Raw genomic sequence first — 19,265 nt, forward strand, 5'->3', positions numbered from 1 at the left:
TGCAACCATATCCTTCAAGAGGCCAATAAGTTACAAATTTGTTGGTTAAACATGAATAGGAGTTATTTAGATGGGGTTCATGTTTTTAATAGTCCTCCTGGTTGGGTTCAATTATTTATTTATGTTGATTGATGCATCTATTGTCTCTTTCTTTCTTGGGTTTTAGTTTGGATTTTTAGTCTCTTGTATTACATTTTTTTTATAATATTTAATTTATTACTTTAACATTATATTCAATTGATAATGGTAAATGTTAAATTTATTTTATTTTTTTATTATTTTTGAATAATTTTTATATTAGACAATTTTTCTATTCTTTTTTATATTACAACTACAACTTTGTTTTGGATACTGTATTACAAACTACAACAATTACAATGTATAATGGTAAAAAATATATTTCCTTTTTTAAGTTACATGAAGAAGAATTTTATTCCTAATAATGAAAAGAAAAAGTCTCCCACACTCTCTCTCTTGTCCCTAATCACTATTGTGAATTTGTCCCCAGTCTCTCGAGAACTAGAATACTCGTTCCACACCCAACTTTCTTTTATCTCTCTCTCCTCTCCACTTCATATATATTCGCGATTTCTCTTCCACCGTGAAACCCTAGACCCGACTGCGAGCGCGGAGCCAAGCCATGTCCCTCAACCGCCTCCTTTCCGCGGCCCGCCGCTCCGACCGGCGGGCCTCCGCCCTCTCCTCCCTCCGATCCCTCTCCGCCTCCACCGCCGTGGCCCCCGCCGCCTCCTCCCCTCCCGCCCCTCCTCCCCCCACCGCCATGATCTATGACCGCGCTGCCGAGGCCGTGAAGTCCAAGCTCCGGCTGCTCGAGAACCCCGACCCCCGCTTCCTCAAGCACGGGTCCCCCCGGCCGACCCTCTCGGACCACACGCGCATCCTCTCCGCCCCCGAGACGCGCGTGACCACGCTCCCCAACGGCCTCCGCATCGCCACCGAGTCCACCCTCAGCGCCCGCACCGCCACCGTCGGCGTCTGGATCGACGCCGGGTCTCGGTTCGAGACCGAGGAGACTAACGGCACCGCGCACTTCCTCGAGCACATGATCTTCAAGGGCACCGAGAGGCGCAACGCGCGTGAGCTCGAGGAAGAGATCGAGAACATGGGAGGACACCTCAACGCCTACACCTCCAGGGAGCAGACCACCTATTATGCCAAGGTCACCGACAAGGATGTCCCCCAGGCCCTTGACATCCTCGCCGACATCCTCCAGAACTCCCGATTCGAGGAAAACCGCATCAGCCGCGAGCGCGAAGTCATTCTCCGGGAGATGGAGGAGGTACCACAACCCTCTTTTTAATTGTTATGCATTGTTAGTGTAATCAACTAATCATGTGTGATTGAATTTTAACCTAAATTCTTAGAATTTTTCTTGTAGGCACGTCATATTAGTAAATAGAGTCTTAACTAATAAAAAATCATCGTTAACAAACTTATCATACATGGCGATGTGTGATGGGAAGAAATGTAAAAACTCTTTATACTGGTAGTGCATTTAACTTAAATCTTTGGAGTTTATCTTACAGTCACTTTGTATTAGTAAATAGTGACAAGATAAAGGGATCAAATGTTAATGGACCAAGTGTATTTTATACTGATGGTGTTTGTAAATTAAACTTTTTTTTTTCTTTTGATGCTGATTTTGTGGAATCTTAGTGGGATGAGGTTTTTGTTGTTGCTGACGATGTTGATTTTTTTAAAAGGTTTGTTGTGTGAAACTGCATGTAGGTTGAGGGTCAAACTGAGGAAGTGATCTTTGATCACCTACACGCCACCGCATTCCAGTACACTCCTCTTGGAAGAACCATTCTTGGACCTGCTCAGAACATTAAGACAATCACCAAAGCCCATTTGCAGAGCTACATTCAGACACATTATGCGGCTCCTAGGATGGTATGTAGAAAATTAATAGGATCATGTGTGTATGTGTATTCTTGTTAGTGTGTAATTACTCTGAAGACACGGTCATTTTGTAACTTATATTCTGTGTGGGTTTTCTTTCAAAGGTGATAGCTGCATCTGGAGCTGTCAAGCATGAAGACATTGTTGAACAAGTGAAAAAGTTGTTTACCAAGTTGTCAACAGATCCCACTACCACATCTCAATTAGTTGCTAAAGAGCCAGCTATTTTTACTGGTTCTGAGGTAAGAATGTTTGTGTGGAGCGCATTTGAACCCATCTTTATGGTAAATTTAATAACTAATTTCTCTCTGTGTTGCTCTTAAAACAGGTTAGAATGCTTGATGATGATATTCCCCTAGCACAATATGCTGTGGCTTTTGAAGGGGCATCTTGGAAGGATCCCGATTCAATTCCTCTCATGGTCATGCAAGCTATTTTGGGTTCTTGGAATAAGACAGCAGGAGGTGGAAAACACATGGGGTATGTGACTTGAACGCCCCTTCCTGAAAAAGGAAAAATTCTCTCCCTGATACTAACTGAATGCATTTTGACTATAAACAGTTCGGAGTTAGCACAGCGAATTGGCATTAATGAAGTTGCTGAGAGCATTATGGCTTTCAACACCAATTACAAGGACACGGGTCTTTTTGGTGTTTATGCTGTTGCCAAGGTAAGACTTAGTGTGGTTTTTCTTATTGAGGTATTTCTTAAAACAAGGTAGCCCGTGTGATACTTTCTTTTAAGACTTGCCTGAAAAAGTCAAGGATTTTTTTTTGATAGGCAAAATATGTATGTATTATATATTATAGCAAATAAATCAGTACAAGTATATACATCCTAGAGTCATTTTGTGCAGAGCTATGGTGTCCTAATACAAGCTTTAGTGCAGGTATTAGGCAGCCATAGATTTATATCTAAACTAGGATCCCAACAAAAAAAAAAAATCTATAATCCAATTCCCCCATGTACACAAAACCCAGCCTTGATGTTGCTAGACCAGGAATGGAAAGGGATGTCAAATCCTTTTTCCAGATTTTAAGCCATGTCCTGTAGAAAAACAGTGCATCATCCATCAATTTTTTACCATTGAAGCTTTCATTTGAGAAGACTATCTTGTTACTATGGTACCATATGCACCAAGTCAGAGAAATCCACCACGTTTGCCATCTTCGTTGTCTGATACCATTGAGATTGAAGTATGAGTGTTGAAGAAAGTGCTCTCTTGGTGCTTCCGGGAAGACGCCTGCTGTGCTTAACCAAGACAACATTTCCCACCACAGTGGCATGGTTTTGACACAGCTAAAGAATAGGTGAGACGCATCCTCATCACAAATTCTGCAATATGGGCAGCAGACATCCTTCAGCTCCACGTTCCTTCTCCTCAAGTTAACCTTTGTTGGCAATCTATCCCGAATCAACCTCTAAGCAAAATGTGATACTTGGGATTTTTAGCTTCCATAGTGCAGTAAATACTTCGTCATGATTTTCATCCATCATATTTTGATTGAGCAACATGTAAGCATTCCCCACTGTGTAGCTCCCACTTGGATCCCCCTCCCAAATCCAATTGTCTTGTTGCTGGACTTGTACTGTTAGTTCCTCTATATCCTCCATATATTTTGCAGCCATGTCCATCTCCTCCCCCTCCAAAAGTAATCTCCGCCACTAGAACTGTCATTCCCAATCTCCATTTGTTGCCACCTCTAGCTGCTGAATAAGTTGTTGAGAAATGCAGTACAGTCTTGGGTACTTCTCCAGCAATGGAACCCCCATCTTCCTATCCAGGTGGTACCAGCTAGCTCATTCCCTTGAGAGGTTGAACTAGTGAGCATGGCCCTAGGTTGACTATGATTTGGATTAGGATTCTTAGAATTCGGATTAACCCAGGTGTTTGAGGTTCTGACTGAACCAGTAGAGTATGAGATAGGCTATAATGTAGTGGGATCAATGAAAGCTAAAGATTCATGAGGATGGAAGGTCACATCAAACCGAAAATGGCAAACATTAGCTGCGTGCCCAAATTTAAGACATATTTGACATTGAAAATTTGCAAATCGTCCATCACCATGGCCCGCACCACGGTCCGAAAAGGCACCACGACTACCACCACCATGACCATACGTACCGCGAGAACCACTAGAATCACCAGTTTTATAGGCGTTTGCATGTAGTTTATCGAAGCAGAGTTCATCACCTGTGCTTCTTTGTTGTAGCGCATGAGTCGAGTTTCATGTCTGTAGAGCAATGCTTCAATCTCTGCGATGGACGGAGTTCGCTTTTTGCTTTCGATAACAGAAACCACCGACGCGTAATCTGACGGCAATCCTTCAAGTAGCGCTTCAACGTATTCCTTGTGATGAACAGGTACACCAACACTAGCAAGTTCATTCACAAACCCTTTGATTTTTCACAATTACTCCTCAATTGTTTTACCGTCAAGAGTAACTGCTCTCATGGCAGTGTGGAGCTGTGGTGCTCGAGTTTTCGTGTGTAGGCTAAAATGCTCATGAATTTTATCCCAAACCTGATAGGAATGATCTGAAGCAAGAACACGCGACAACACTGATTTAGAAAGAGTTGACTGCAGTCATATTAGGAGCGTTTGATCTTGGACCTCCCAGGCTTCATAATCAGGGTTGATTCGATCAGCAACATGATCATCCTCTATGAGATAATGAGGAGGAATAATTGGATTAACCATGAAACGTTGCAAACTTGCAATATGTGTGACTTAATAACCGGTTCAACGTGTTGACGCCAATGAAGATAGTTGAAATCATCAAGTTTTTCAGCCACAAAGTTGGGAAATGATTGAGGAATTGAACTGGAAGAAGCGGAAGCCATGAATACAGAACACTGGACCTTGCAAAGGAACTAAGAATTCGAAAAAATGGCTCTGGATACCGTGTTGAATAAACTGAGAGAGAGAGAAGGAAGAGAAAACTTGTTGAACACTTATTCCCACTCAGTTTTTGAAATATAATACTTTATTTCTTCATTTCTGTACTCCTTTTCTCTTAAGGAATTGTCATTGATGCAAGTATACATATGTAATGGTTTTCAGTGTCTCGGCATATGTGATGGATGATCTAATTGTCTGATGTTTGAAAGAGAAGATATTTAGGTTGTGTTATACAATGTTGTATGTATACTCTGGCGCTTAGTTTCTTTATCTTTATATCCACATCTTCATTATAAACATTTTTCTCTCCTTAATTTGTTGTGTTTTCAGCCTGATAGCTTGGATGATTTGTCTTATGCTATAATGTATGAGACAACCAAGTTGGCTTATCGCGTTTCAGAAGATGATGTTACACGTGCTCGTAATCAGGTGGGTTTCTACTCCAAGTACTGATTCCTGGGCTTGCTAATTGAATGTGACAATGGAATTTGGCCGGTACTTTGTACCATGAAGCTTCACTTATGAATGGATGTATTTATTGTCCAAGATATGGTAGGAGTTATTTTGTGTAGGCATTTGATAAGTTTAGCATATTGCATCTACACTATTTATTTGCATGCAATTTTCTAATGAAGAACTTATATCCAACTTAAATTTGTTACCGCCACAATATATTTCTTGAGCTAGTTTCCTTTTTAAAACATTCAATTTTATTTGTAAAGGGTTGGATTTAAATTATATATGTGATGATTGGATATAACATCTGCATACTGGTGCAGATTTTGAATGATGAAAATTTCAGATAAATGGAACTGGTTATGGTATTTGTTCTGTAACTGGCTTTTTCTTTAATGACATAATGTGTGGTCTTCATTGAACACCTGTATACAGATTATATTAATGCATGAGTTGTAAAACTGACATGATCTGGCAGTGGCAATACAATTTCATAGAATCAATGGGTCATGGTTAATGTATGTGTGATGGGAAATTAATTTGATAGTCACTTCCTCTTATTTAATGATACTGGATTAAAAGTTTGTTCAAGTTTAGAAAAATATAAAGTTATACATGATTCATAGGTTATTAGTGGAATGTGTAACAGCATTTTACTCTGTCATTGCCTTTCCATTTCTTGTGTCACTTTTTGCTGTTTATAAGATTGAAAATTGTTTTCTAATGTAGGGAAAAATGTTTACCATATATCTTTTTATCTGCACTAAGTTCAGTTTGCAATTGCATTATAGTGCTGATATTTTCTTTTAAGCAGAATTTTTTTATGTTTAAGTTTGACCCCCTAAAAAATATGCTAACAATTATGAGTCCAATGTATGTTGTTTCTTGCTCACATTGCCTCCAACACAATCATTTTGGCTGATTTTGTATATAGCCTTTGGTATGCCCAAAGGTTGTTGAATTGTTTGATGTGCATTTATACTCCTTAAATATTTGTGCTGTTTTACATTACTTTTTGTTTTTATCTTTATCATAAATTAGTTGAATGTTGTATTACTTTCATTTTGTCAACGCATTTTTGTTTCTTGTTCATAGTGCTGTATTCACTTATAAATTTGTTTTTTGCAGTTGAAATCTTCACTGCTACTACACATAGATGGAACAAGCCCGGTGGCTGAAGATATTGGCCGTCAGGTACAATAAGATCTTACACATAACTTCATTAATGCCCTGTTTGGTAGAGGAGAGCAATAGGATGGATGAAAATAAAAGGGTGAATGGAAAAAGGTGATATATAGTGGAAATTAGAGATGTTTGGTTGAAGAGAAATAGAAAGATAAGTGGAAATAGGCGACAAATACCACAGTGGGTTCCACCAATTTTTAAATTATTTCCACTCTTTCCCTCTTATCAAACAACCCAATAAGATATTACACATAACTTCATTAATGCCCTGTTTGGTAGAGGAGAGAAATAGGATGGATGAAAATAAAAGGGTGAACAGAAAAAGGTGAGAAATTAAGTGGAAATTAGAAATATTTGGTTGAAGAAAAATAGAGAAATGAGTGGAAATAGGTGAGAAATACCTGTGGATTCCACCATTTTTAAAATTATTTCCACTCTCTTTCCCTCTTACCAAACAACCCAACTTAGTTCCATCCTCTCTCCCCCCTCCTATTTCTCTTATCAAACAGGTTGTAAGAGGGGCATGGGAGAATGTTTATTATAATTTAATTGAAATTTATTTAATTTTAAAATAAAAGTTAACAAAGAAATGCGGAAGAATAAAGTAGGGATAGATAGTTATTGTAGAATATAACTTTAATTTCCATGGGAATCCACTATGCCCACCATTCTCCATGGAAATAAGAAGCAAGACAATTGTGAGTAATTTATATCCTTTGGAATGTTTTTACACTTATACCAAACATGGGAAAGCGATATTTCCTAGTTTAGTTTCCTGGGAATATTTCTTGATTCCTTGAAACAAATGTGTCCCCTTAATTCTTGCTATTTCACAAATACCTCAAGCTGAACTGTGATAGATGATAGTGAAATACTTGATAGTGATAAACAAAACTCTTAGAAAATGGCACCTGTATAGCATCATTACTTAGTAAACAGCCTATTGATTGTAACATTCTGTGTTAATGTCGTTATTAACAATTTTCTTTTGCAATCTGTACTAAGCCTCTTTCTCTCAATATGTGCTCCACTGCCATTTTGATATTTCACTCTTTTATTTGTTCATGTTTTCAGTTACTCACATATGGTCGAAGAATCCCGTTTGCTGAATTGTTTGCTAGAATTGATGCTGTTGATGCCAGTACGATTAAACGTGTTGCCAATCGATTTATCTATGACAAGGTAATTATTGAAACGTATCCTTACTATTTAGTAGTAGAGACTAGAGACACCAAGTCATGTCTTTAGAATTTTTTTATCTTATCACATGTTTTTCTTGCAGGATGTTGTTATTGCTGCCATGGGTCCTATTCAGCGTTTGCCTGATTACAACTGGTTCAGACGTAGAACCTACTGGAACCGTTACTAGTTCATTATAGTTTTTTTTTTTGCCTCATTTCAACTTCATGGGAGGTCTGGCATAATGTTTTATTCTAATTTACAACATTTATGCCTCTGTTTTTCATTTATTTGTTATGGGCCTCTATTTTGTAACAATTTTGCAGTAATAAGTATGCTGTTGTCAGTGATGTAATTGGCATCCTTCGCAATTATTCCTCCTTGTCGAAAATGGTGTTTTGATTAAAAATTGCCTTGGTTTGTTTTGAACTTCATATTGGTTTTTGGACCCTTTGAACTTGTTGATTCAATAATGCACATGGATGGATTTGTGCCTAACACTGAAACAGATCAAGCTTGAGTAATATGATTGATTTGCTATATTATCTTGCATTAGTTTGACTAATAAGACTATAATAGAAAAATAACCACAGGGCTAACATGTTAAATCTGACATCGAGGAGAGTTGTAGAAAAAGTCCCACGTTCATGCTTAAGATCTGTTGAAAATTGAATATGTTTTTTTAAAAAATAAATATTTTTCTTAAAAATAGTGAAATAAAAAATATTTTTAATTAGTATAAAAATGTTTTTCATCTAATTTCTTTCTTTCTTTTTCATTCCACTAAATAAGTGGAGAGAAATTTATCGTACCTTATTTTCATTCATTCAAATACTCCCTCCGGTCCTTATCACAACAATAAAGTCTTGTACATAAAACTTGGATCTCTATAATTTGACTTGGGAACAGTTGAAAATGAGTTGTGCATATTGCATAGTAAGCCACTAAGTCTCACATACACGTGTAAACCCCAGTCTGCTGAATCTGCCTTGCCTACAAATTGACTTATTGGACAAAAATTTGACATCGAGGAGAGTTGTAGAAAAGTCCCACGTTCATGCTTAAGATCTGTTGAAAATTGAATATGTTTTTTTAAAAAATAAATATTTTTCTTAAAAATAGTGAAATAAAAAATATTTTTAATTAGTATAAAAATGTTTTTCATCTAATTTCTTTCTTTCTTTTTCATTCCACTAAATAAGTGGAGAGAAATTTATCGTACCTTATTTTCATTCATTCAAATACTCCCTCCGGTCCTTATCACAACAATAAAGTCTTGTACATAAAACTTGGATCTCTATAATTTGACTTGGGAACAGTTGAAAATGAGTTGTGCATATTGCATAGTAAGCCACTAAGTCTCACATACACGTGTAAACCCCAGTCTGCTGAATCTGCCTTGCCTACAAATTGACTTATTGGACAAAAATTTGACATCGAGGAGAGTTGTAGAAAAGTCCCACGTTCATGCTTAAGATCTGTTGAAAAATTGAATATATTTTTTTAAAAAATAAATATTTTTCTTAAAAATAGTGAAATAAAAGAAATATTTTGAATTAGTATAAAAATGTTTTTCATCTATTTTAATTTGGAGATGACTATATATTCTAAATGAAATGAAATAAGCATGTTGCTCTCAAAAGAGGATAAAAGAATACTATGTATTTTTCTTTCACAATCTTGCTTTTTCTCACTTTTTTTTCATTTTGGAAAGAAAATATAGCTTTCTTTTGTCTTATTCACAAAATCAATACTAGTGAAGTGAATTTAGAAAAACCCATAGCATAGTGGTGTAAAATGGTGCGGCATGTAAGATTTTATTGAGAGCGACAGGCACGGATCATGAGAGATACCATGATATTTGTTTCAAGAAAAAAAAAAGTAAATTCAAAAAAATGTTCGAAAGAAGTCACACCTGGCCCAATTGCACTCACACTCACCCATCACACATCCATCCATCCATCTATTTTTGCATGTTTCAATCTTCCCACACCCCACGATATGCCAACTTTGCCTAGCATCTTAATTAACAGATTAGGATTAATTAAAAATTAAAAACCACACCCCCAAAGTGGAAAATTAGTTTCCACGAATACTTTTCACCAAAATTCTTTAATTCCCATTATTTCATTCCAGGGCCGGTCCAACTTATTTAAAGGCAGAAAGCCAATTTTAAAATAACACCTATTTTAGTTTAATAATTTTTTTGGACAAAAATTAATATTTTTATTAAATATTTATATTTTTATTAAATATTTATTTTTCAAGCTTTTAAGGATGCAAAGTTATTTATTAGTTTATTATAATCGATTTTCTTTAACATTTCTTTTTCAATCCATATGAAAGATAATTCATTCAATCTTTCTTGAAACATTGTTGATCTTAGATAAAATTTAATTAATTTTAGTTTTGAAAATTTCTTTCTACCGAAGCAACACTTACCAAAGTTGTTATTATTCTATAAACAATAAAAACATTTAGAAAAGAATTAATTCTTTTTATATAATTTAGTATGTCAATCAATGCATAATTTTCTACTTGTATAATTTCTCTTATAATTTTTAGTTTTGTAAATAAATTTAATTAATCAATATCCAAATGATTATTATGTTTTTTTTAACGTTCAAGGTTAAGATAATATTAATTTAAATTATTACTATCCAAAGAATTCAATTTCTTAATGCTAAATAGAAAACTAAAAATATCTTCATATATTTTAAATGATTCAAATTTATTTCTTAATGTGATAATTGATTGATCTATTATATGCAAGAAATAATCAATTTTAAATGATTCTTTGATATGACATTTTTCTACTAATAAATCTCCCAAACTTGCACTAATATTTGAGTTTGGGAATGAATATAATCTTGTTCATTAACTAATAATACTTTTTCGTATCTTCATTTTCATCAATTATTATATTATTAACTTGTTCATTGACCAATACTTCTTCTCTATTTTCATTTTCATCAATTTCTACATTGTTAACTTGTTCATTCAACGAGTAATTACTTATATTTTCAGATTTATTTTTATCTGTTTTGATAACTTTATCTAGAGCCCCTTGTTGTGATTCAATTAAAGCATCGACTCTTTTCTTTTTCTAAGTTTTGAACAACCAGATTCAAATTTTCAAGTTGACATTTTGAAATAAAGCAACTAATGCATAAAAAAAATAAAAATTATAAATCAAGATTATGAAAAAAATGTTAGAACAATAAAACCTGATTACCAACTTGCAAATGAATTACTTTATATACTTCATTGAGTTGAAATAGTTGATCGCAATACTCTCTGAACTCCGAAGCTAATAAATGTAAAACAAACATATTTTAGAATTTCAAGAAATTATATAAAAACAATACTAGAACTGAATTATAAAAAAATTATGAAAATTACAATCATATTTCAAAAAGCGAAAAAACAGCATAAAGGATTTAAATGATATAGCCAAATAAATAGAAGAATTATTAAAATAACATCGATAATACCTTACATGTGAATCGGAAAACAAAATAGCAAAGCCAATGCACAAATGAAAAGCAAAACAAGGAATATTGAGAAAAAAATCAATAAATATACTTAATCAAATGAGAATAATAAAAGGAATAATTTACACCAACAAAGAGCTAGAGAGAGGATAAATAAGAATAAGAGTGATATTTCAACTAATTTGAAAGTATATTGAGAGTGACTTTTGAATTACTTTCATTAATTATATAAAATAAGAAAATAGATTTCGGATTAACTTTAATAAAAACTAATATATTCAGAAGGATAGACTTTTGATATAGTCATTTAAGAGACAAACTAATTAATGAAAACAATGAACAATAATTTTCAAAACTAAACAATAAAATGATGGATTTTAACAGAAATTAAAATTATATTTTTTCTGTATTATTCTTTTATAAATATTATTAATAAATATAAGTCTTATAATTATTAATATATATATTTTGAAGCTTAATTATTTTAGAGGCCTAAAACAAGAATTTTAGTTGTTTGGATGAATCCTATTTCATTCCCTTTTCCCTCCCTTCTAAAGCACCACCATTCTATCACACCTCAACTAAAACAAAAAAAAAAAACTTCACTCACAATAATAAGAACACAAACCATCATTCTCTCAAAAATGCTGGGTTTTACAAGAAAGAAGCGTCAGTGACCCGTTCGACGACGAGGCCCGAGCCCGACTCGTCGGCGCCGACCACCGCCAAATCAGTTTCGGCGATGGCGACGGCGACTCCCTCTCCCTCTCTTGTCTCATCCACGGTTTCCTCGAACAAGACACTACCAACGACGACTAGGACTCAGTGATTGACGACTCGGACTGGGACCGAGTCGACTCAGTGGATGACTCCGCCTACTCGGCGAGCGACTCACCGAGTCTCGTCGCCAGCGACTACTCTGCCTGCCGGAGCCACGAGTTCATCGACGTGGTCCAATCCAGCTCCGCCACGTGGAGATACTTCGTGGACCTCGACTTCCGCGCGCAGTTCGAGATCGCGCGCTTTACGCGGCGGTTCGCGGAGGCGCTGGCCTCCGTTCGCGGCTTGTTCGTCAGGGGCGCGGAGGAGCTGAAACGCACCGTTTCGATGGCGTGCGACGCGGCGAGGAGGTGCTTCAGGAGCAGGGGATTCTAGTTCCGCCGGTGAGGAAGAACCAGTTCATGCAGACCAAGTGGTTCGGACCGTGTCGCCGAACCGCGAACGATGTTTTGATGGAAATGAACGGCGTCAGCTGCAGAGTGGTGGGGTTCGATGACGTCGTTTTGGAAGCGGGGCGTAGCGGTGGCGTTGTTGTTCGTACGAGATGATCCTATTAATTAGAAGTGATGATTAGTTGAGGATGAATTTTGTTTCGGCTTTGTTTGGGAAGGATTAAGGAACGATTTTTGTAAAATTGTAGCTATAGTTTTTAAATTTTTGTAATGACATTTGTAGTTGGTTTGGTTGAGGAGAACAGAAAATAATAAAAAAAGTATTTGAGAAAAAGAAACTGAAATCTATATTAAATTTTGAAAATTTCTCTCTTTTTTCTTTTCTGCTACTTTTCCGCAACCAAACCTTAGAGAATAATTTAATGAAAATGGTTTTGTATGGATAGAAACGCGACGAATGCACATTGTGTTGTTCACTTCTCTTCACTGAATTTGAGGAGGGAGTAAGTATCACGTGTGGGCAGAATCTGTTGGAACTTGGAATGGAGCTTGTCTTGTCTTTTTGATTCATTATTATTCAGCACTATGTTATTTTCTAGTATTAAATTAATAAATAATTAACATATATTTGTATAATACAAAATTTTAAGATGTTAATTAATAATTAATTAATTTATAATTTGTATAAATATAATGTTAGTAATTTTTTTTTGAAAAACTAATACATAATTTATTATTAATTGAGTTTTATATCAGACTCACTAAAGAACTCGCAAAAAAAAAATATTAGACTCACTAAAGAGAACTTGAAACTTGCATATGTTAATAAATGCTGTATAGATTTCATTAATAAAAATAAAAGCAAATATAACAGAAAGTGCGATATTGATTTTCTTTTCATTAAGAGTGAAAATAAGATAATAGATTTTGGTAGGTCCAATTTTGATATTCGTTAAAGGCCTTATTTGATTTGCATACAAGCTTTCGGCGTAGTCTATAAACGTGTCTGAGGACATTTTTTATTTTATAAGATGTCATACAAAAAGCTAGTAGATTTATTGGCCAAAGTAAGTCTATTAATCTAAATAGGTTTATTACTAATTACATTAGTGTAATAGGCTATTTAGGTAAATATGCTTACTTAGTACCCCTACATCTTTAATTATAAGATGAGTAAAACAATTTTTTCTAAACTTCTATGATATGAATTGAGAGAGAGAGAGAGAGAGAGAGAGAGAGAGAGAGAGAGAGAGAGAGAGAGAGAGAGAGAGAGAGAGAGAGAGAGAGAGAGAGAGAGAGAGAGAGAGAGAGAGAGAGAGAGAGAGAGAGAGAGAGAGAGAGAGAGAGAGAGAGAGAGAGAGAGAGAGAGAGAGAGAGAGAGAGAGAGAGAGAGAGAGAGAGAGAGAGAGAGAGAGAGAGAGAGAGAGAGAGAGAGAGAGAGAGAGAGAGAGAGAGAGAGAGATTATCTAAATGACTTTATCATTGAATTAATGAATATATAATTTAACTATTATGATTATGATCAATTTGTACGTATTTATGTTATGTTCTAGCCATTGCAAATATTATATGTCTTAATTATTATATTACTACATAATCATTGTTATACATGTGGTCTCGTATTATTAGTTAATTCTATTAATGTTGTGGTGTGATTTTGAGCAATATTGTTGAATGCATGAAATTAGGGAGTTTGTTGGTAGTTTTTCTTATAATGATATTCTTGTAAATTTGTGAGTTGATCATCACCTTCTTGGAAGGAATGATGAAGTACATTTTATTATGAGATTATATGATAGATACTTTCATCTGGGACGAAGATGAAATTATTATAGATACCTTCATCTGGAATGAGAAAGACATTTTGGATACCTCCATCTATGATGAGAAAGGCAGTAAGACGTCATTGCATGAAACATGTGCTCATAAATCTTTTGAATAATGTGAGATCTACACTAGTTTCGAGAACCAAAGAATTGAGTCTTGTGATTATGAGAATCACTAAGTTGTGTATGTTGTACTTATTTGGATACGTTGATGTGTTTATGTTTATTTAAATATTTTATTAATTCAAAATTTAATGAATTGTGATTTCTTAATATGATTTTTATTCGTGTGTAAATATATACGTATATATTCTTATATTATATTCATATCGGATACCATGGTTGATTTTTCGGATTATCGTGCCGACTAAAAACAACACTATTTGTGAACTCCTATTAGTTATTTTATTCACTGAGATTATCATGTCATTATAAGTGTTGTTTTCAGAGCATGAGGAAGAAGTTGCTGAGTTTGAGGAGACTTGAAGACATAATTTTATTAGTTACCTTTATTTTAGGTTGGTTAGTACTTTAGAATAAGATGTCAAATGGAGTCACTTTCGTTGTATTTTTAGTGATCATTTAGTTTTGAAGCCCATATTTTGAGGATAATATTTTTACTTATGTAAAGACTTATTTATTTGACTTTATTTATTATACAAGAGATATTTTCATATTATTAAAATTTTGCTATTTTACATTTTTTTTAGTATGGGTTGTTTTTTTTAATGAAGGGTGTTACAACCACAACCTTACTCTAGCGTTGTTGCCTCCACCACCACTGCCACTGTCATTGCACCTCGCCTTTGTCGCCTCCACCACCAGCCACCACCATTTTCACCGCCCTCATTCTGTCGCTACCACTATTCCACCCACCGTCATTGTTGTCACCGTCACCATTCCATTGCTATTGCTGTCATTCCACTATCGTTGCCACTATTCCACCCCACCACCCATAATTTTAAAAACTGAACTGGTGATTGACTTGGTCAAGGCATTGGATTACTAAGTCAATGGTTGAACCAGTGGATCACTAATTGACCCGCATGACTCGATCTTTATTAAAAAAAATAAAATTGTATATCCAACCTTAATTGACTTGCATGACCCAACACGTTTCCTCCCTTGGATGTGACCCGGTTTAGGTCAGTGGGTCATCGGCTTAACCACAAACCCAATCAAGTCGTACCGAGTTGCACCTGGATCAATGCATGGTCAATCTAATATGCAACTCAACCTGACTAGACCTCTAAGTTGCGATCGAACAGGTCCAACCGGCTGGGTCGGTATGGGTTTTAAAACATAGTCATCACCATTCCACCTTTACTATCGTCACCATGATCATTCCACCACTACCACCACCATTGTCGTCACCATTATTTCACCACCACCATCATCATCATCACCACCACTCCCACCCTGCTACCTCTACCATAACCATTATTTCGTAGTAGAACGAGATAAGATAAAACGGTTAACTCATTTTATTTATCTTCAATATGTAACATCTTATTAAAAACTAAAAAACAAAAAATAAACCGAAACTCAAAACTCAAAACTGATTTTGATTTTTAAAAATTTTAACACTAAAAGCGAGAAACCATCTCGAACAAGTTTAGGAACTACACCTCCCACCACTTTGTGCCACAATCAATCAAAAGTTTAGGGACTAAAAACCAAGTTTTGAAAAAGTTTAGGGACAAAAAGCTTAGTTAACCTCTTTTATTTGCAAACTTATCCGTTAGGTTTTCAAATGTAAATTGAGGTTTATATGATAATCATTGGTGATTAATCCATATGATTTAGGGATAGTTTATTTAAACTTATTTACAGAAATAAGCGTTTATTTTACCTAAACCTGTTCTGGTAAACTTGCAATCCTGGATTCGTTAACCGTTGGATCGTTTTCAAATTTGGACTATAGGTTTCTAACACATTCCCCCATGGTTTGACCGTTGGTATTTGTAAAATAACAACGTTTTCCCTCTCGCGCTCGTGCTAAGCGCAATTCCAACCCGAGAGGGAATTGCACTGAGCGCGAATTGTCGCCCTTAGCGCCAAAAGTGGACTCCCGCTTAGCGAGACGAGCTCACTAAGTGAGATCTGCAGACTATAAATACTTTCTTTAGTGTGAAAAATGCGATTTTTCACTCTCCTCTCCAAACGCGCACCCAAACCCTAACACCTTCTTCTCCACCACCCACGACCACTAGTGACCACCACGAACAGCCGTTGCTTGTCGCCGAACCACCACACCGAGAGGAATGTTTTAATCGGGGCGAAATCCTCAGAATCCACCTCAAGGATTCAGTGAAGAACAAGCCCTCAATCCTTTCTTTCGTAGCTTCTTTGAGGTCATTTTGACTTCTAACCCTTTCTCCTAGTTAGTTTGAGTTTCTCTTAGTGTTTCTTGTGTTTTGGGTACTGTAATAGGGTGTTTTTACACTTCCTTTGAAAAACCCTTGAAAATGAGACGTTGTAAAAGTTATATTTTTATAAAGTTGATGCTATTTTCGTGACCTTCTCTGAACCCCAGTCACATTGGCATGATTGGAATTTCAAAATGACGCCTCCTTTTAGTAGAATTCGAAACACCCCTTAGCCTTTTTATGTTTTGGCAGGGGTAATTGACCCCAAATGTTGTTATTAGCCTTGTTTTAGAAATTTATACTAAATTTCCTTCGATTTGGTATATAGAACATTGTGTTTGGATTGACAAACGTGAACAAGAGAGGTCTCTGAGCGACGCAAAGAAAAACTAACAGAGAGCTCATGATATGTGAGGGGAGTTTATTATAATTTATAGCTTTTGATACCATAGTTGGGGTCAGGGAACCTAACTATGGGGATGTATGCCTATCCCTGTTGCATGCTGGTTTTCAAGAAAAATTGTGTTTTCGACTAATGGGATGTGGTATATTTGTTATTGAAGAATGAAATTGTGAATGATATTGTTGTTGTAACAATGAGAATTTTTGGGAATTACAGAGGAGAGTTTGCCCAAAATTTCATATTTGTTCTTCTATTTACTCCTTTACTAAATTTTAAATAGGCATGTGAGTTTTTTTTTTTTTTTGTAAACCATAGTTTTCCTCTTTAATTTAGAAATTTTCCCTAAATTACCAATCTCAAGATATTATGGATTGTTGTTGTATTAGACTTATGTTGTTTGAAGACCTAGGAAGTGTGAATCTCATGCGTGAAATTTTTATGTATGTATTTGTGGGATGCGATTACTGATGATGTTGTTATCGATGATAACATTGATATGAGATGATGTTCTTATTGGTGATAATATCGACAAAGATTGATGTTGTTATTGGTGATAATATTGATATGAGAATGATGTTGTTATTGATGATAATGTTACATTGGGTGATGTCATTATTGATGATTATGTTGATATGAGATGATGTTGTTATTGTTGATAATGCCATTGAGATGAAATGATGTTGATGTTGAGAATGACATTGAGATGAAATGATGTTGAGAATGACATTAAGATGAGACAATGTTGATGTTGATAATGCATTGAGATGAGATGTTGATGTTGAAAATGTCATTATGATGATGTATGTTGTGTATGTACATGGGGGGTGCAATGACCATGATGGATATCCCTGGTGGGGGAAATAGAGTCGTTAAAGAGTTTTAAGCATCTCTGGAGGGGGATGGCTTAGAATATTTAATTATCCACGGTTAGTGCATTGATGGTGCCCATGTTTCATACTTCATATTGCATGGAAATAGTATACACTTTGTCAGTAAGTACTTATAGTTTCTCATGAGGAGGGATACTTGTACTTGGGGGCATGTCACTCGGTTTGGAACTCTCTTGAGACTCAGACTGATCACCATGAGAGGGGGGGGGGGGTGATGTGCCATCATTTTCTTCTATTTTCTAAACCCTTTTTGCACCATTTTAATTATTGATTGGTCTTAATTGTCAATTAATTAGGCAGTTTTATTATTTGGGCTTATTTAGCTAATTTGATGTTTTTAATCTAATTTCAGGAATTAATGAAACATTGGGCTTAATCCGGATTTTGGTTGTGGACTTGAAGAGGGCAAATAAAGCAGCGCTTACCTTAGTTAATTTCTAATTAGGAAATTTCGCAATTTTATTTTATGTTGTTCAGTGTTTATTTCGTTTTGGGCCAGAGTATTGTAATAGGGCCCAGTGACTCTGAGTGACTCTTTTTAAATAGCTACCTTGGGATTCGTGCAGGGCATTCTATTCTGCTATGCTATTTTCATTATTCAGAGCTTTGGTTTTAGGTTTTCACGTTTTTCTGTGCCCTTGTTACAGTTTTCGTTCTTAATGCAAATTTCCATTTTCTGCTTCTAATTACGAGTTCATTCTTGCTTCTTCTTCTACTTTCATTTACGTTTCTGTTCATTTACGTTTCTGTTCATTTACGTTTCTGTTCATTTACGTTCTTGTTCATTTACGTTTCTGCTTCATGTTTCATTTGCGTTTTCTGTTTGAATCCATGGAAGGCTAGATTTTCTGGTGTTGTTTCCTTTTGAGGACGAAGCCCAACTCTCTTTGAGGTTTCGTTTGTAATGTGGTTTCCTGACAGTTTTCCCTTCACCAGTTATCCCAATTTCGTGAATATTAATCAGTGCACGCTTCGTGTTCGATTAATTGCCTCTGAGCCTAACTTGCGTTCATGCTTAATGGACGAAGGGCTAACTGTTGTATGTGGTGCCTAATCACGTATTGAAAACCCTAAGTTGATTTTCGCTTAGTAAATTGAAATAGGGTTGGATTAAGTGGTTGACTGTTAGGGACGAATTCTCCATAACCCAGGATAAGAGAGTGGCTTCTGAATCAGAGGAAACAACCCGTTTTTAATATTAGTAGTTTCGTATTCCATTTTATTTGTCTACTCTTTAATTACCAAACAACCAAACCCCCCCCCCCCATCGTTACTGTTACTGCAAGTATATTATGAACATTTGGCTTGTCACTGCTCGTTGGGAAACGACCTAGGATCACTTCCTAGTTACTGCATTTTCATGTTTATTTGATTCAGGTACGGCCTCGATCAGGGGGAGGGGGGGCAACCTGTGCATGACAGGATGACCTCTGCTGCCTAGTTTTCCTAAGTGAGAGTGTGGCATG

General features: G+C 35.7%; 1 protein-coding gene and 1 long non-coding RNA gene across 2 annotated transcripts; both read left to right on the forward strand.

Annotated features, from left to right (window-relative positions):
• The first annotated feature begins 387 nt into the window (after positions 1–387).
• LOC100777553 (probable mitochondrial-processing peptidase subunit beta, mitochondrial) lies at positions 388–8,000 on the forward strand. The gene is made up of 9 exons (XM_003552046.5): positions 388–1,300; positions 1,750–1,914; positions 2,028–2,165; positions 2,252–2,403; positions 2,485–2,593; positions 5,156–5,254; positions 6,410–6,475; positions 7,541–7,648; positions 7,749–8,000. The coding sequence occupies exons 1-9, from the start codon at positions 641–643 to the stop codon at positions 7,833–7,835; spliced, it is 1,584 nt and encodes a 527-aa protein (XP_003552094.1). The 5' UTR covers positions 388–640; the 3' UTR covers positions 7,836–8,000.
• Positions 2,600–4,921, forward strand: LOC121173988 (uncharacterized). The gene is made up of 2 exons (XR_005889580.1): positions 2,600–4,287; positions 4,455–4,921. It is a non-coding gene; the product is annotated as an uncharacterized lncRNA (long non-coding RNA).
• Positions 8,001–19,265: the final 11,265 nt, after the last annotated feature.

The sequence above is a fragment of the Glycine max genome, chromosome 18, assembly GCF_000004515.6.
Source record: "Glycine max cultivar Williams 82 chromosome 18, Glycine_max_v4.0, whole genome shotgun sequence".
Taxonomy (NCBI): domain Eukaryota; kingdom Viridiplantae; phylum Streptophyta; class Magnoliopsida; order Fabales; family Fabaceae; genus Glycine; species Glycine max.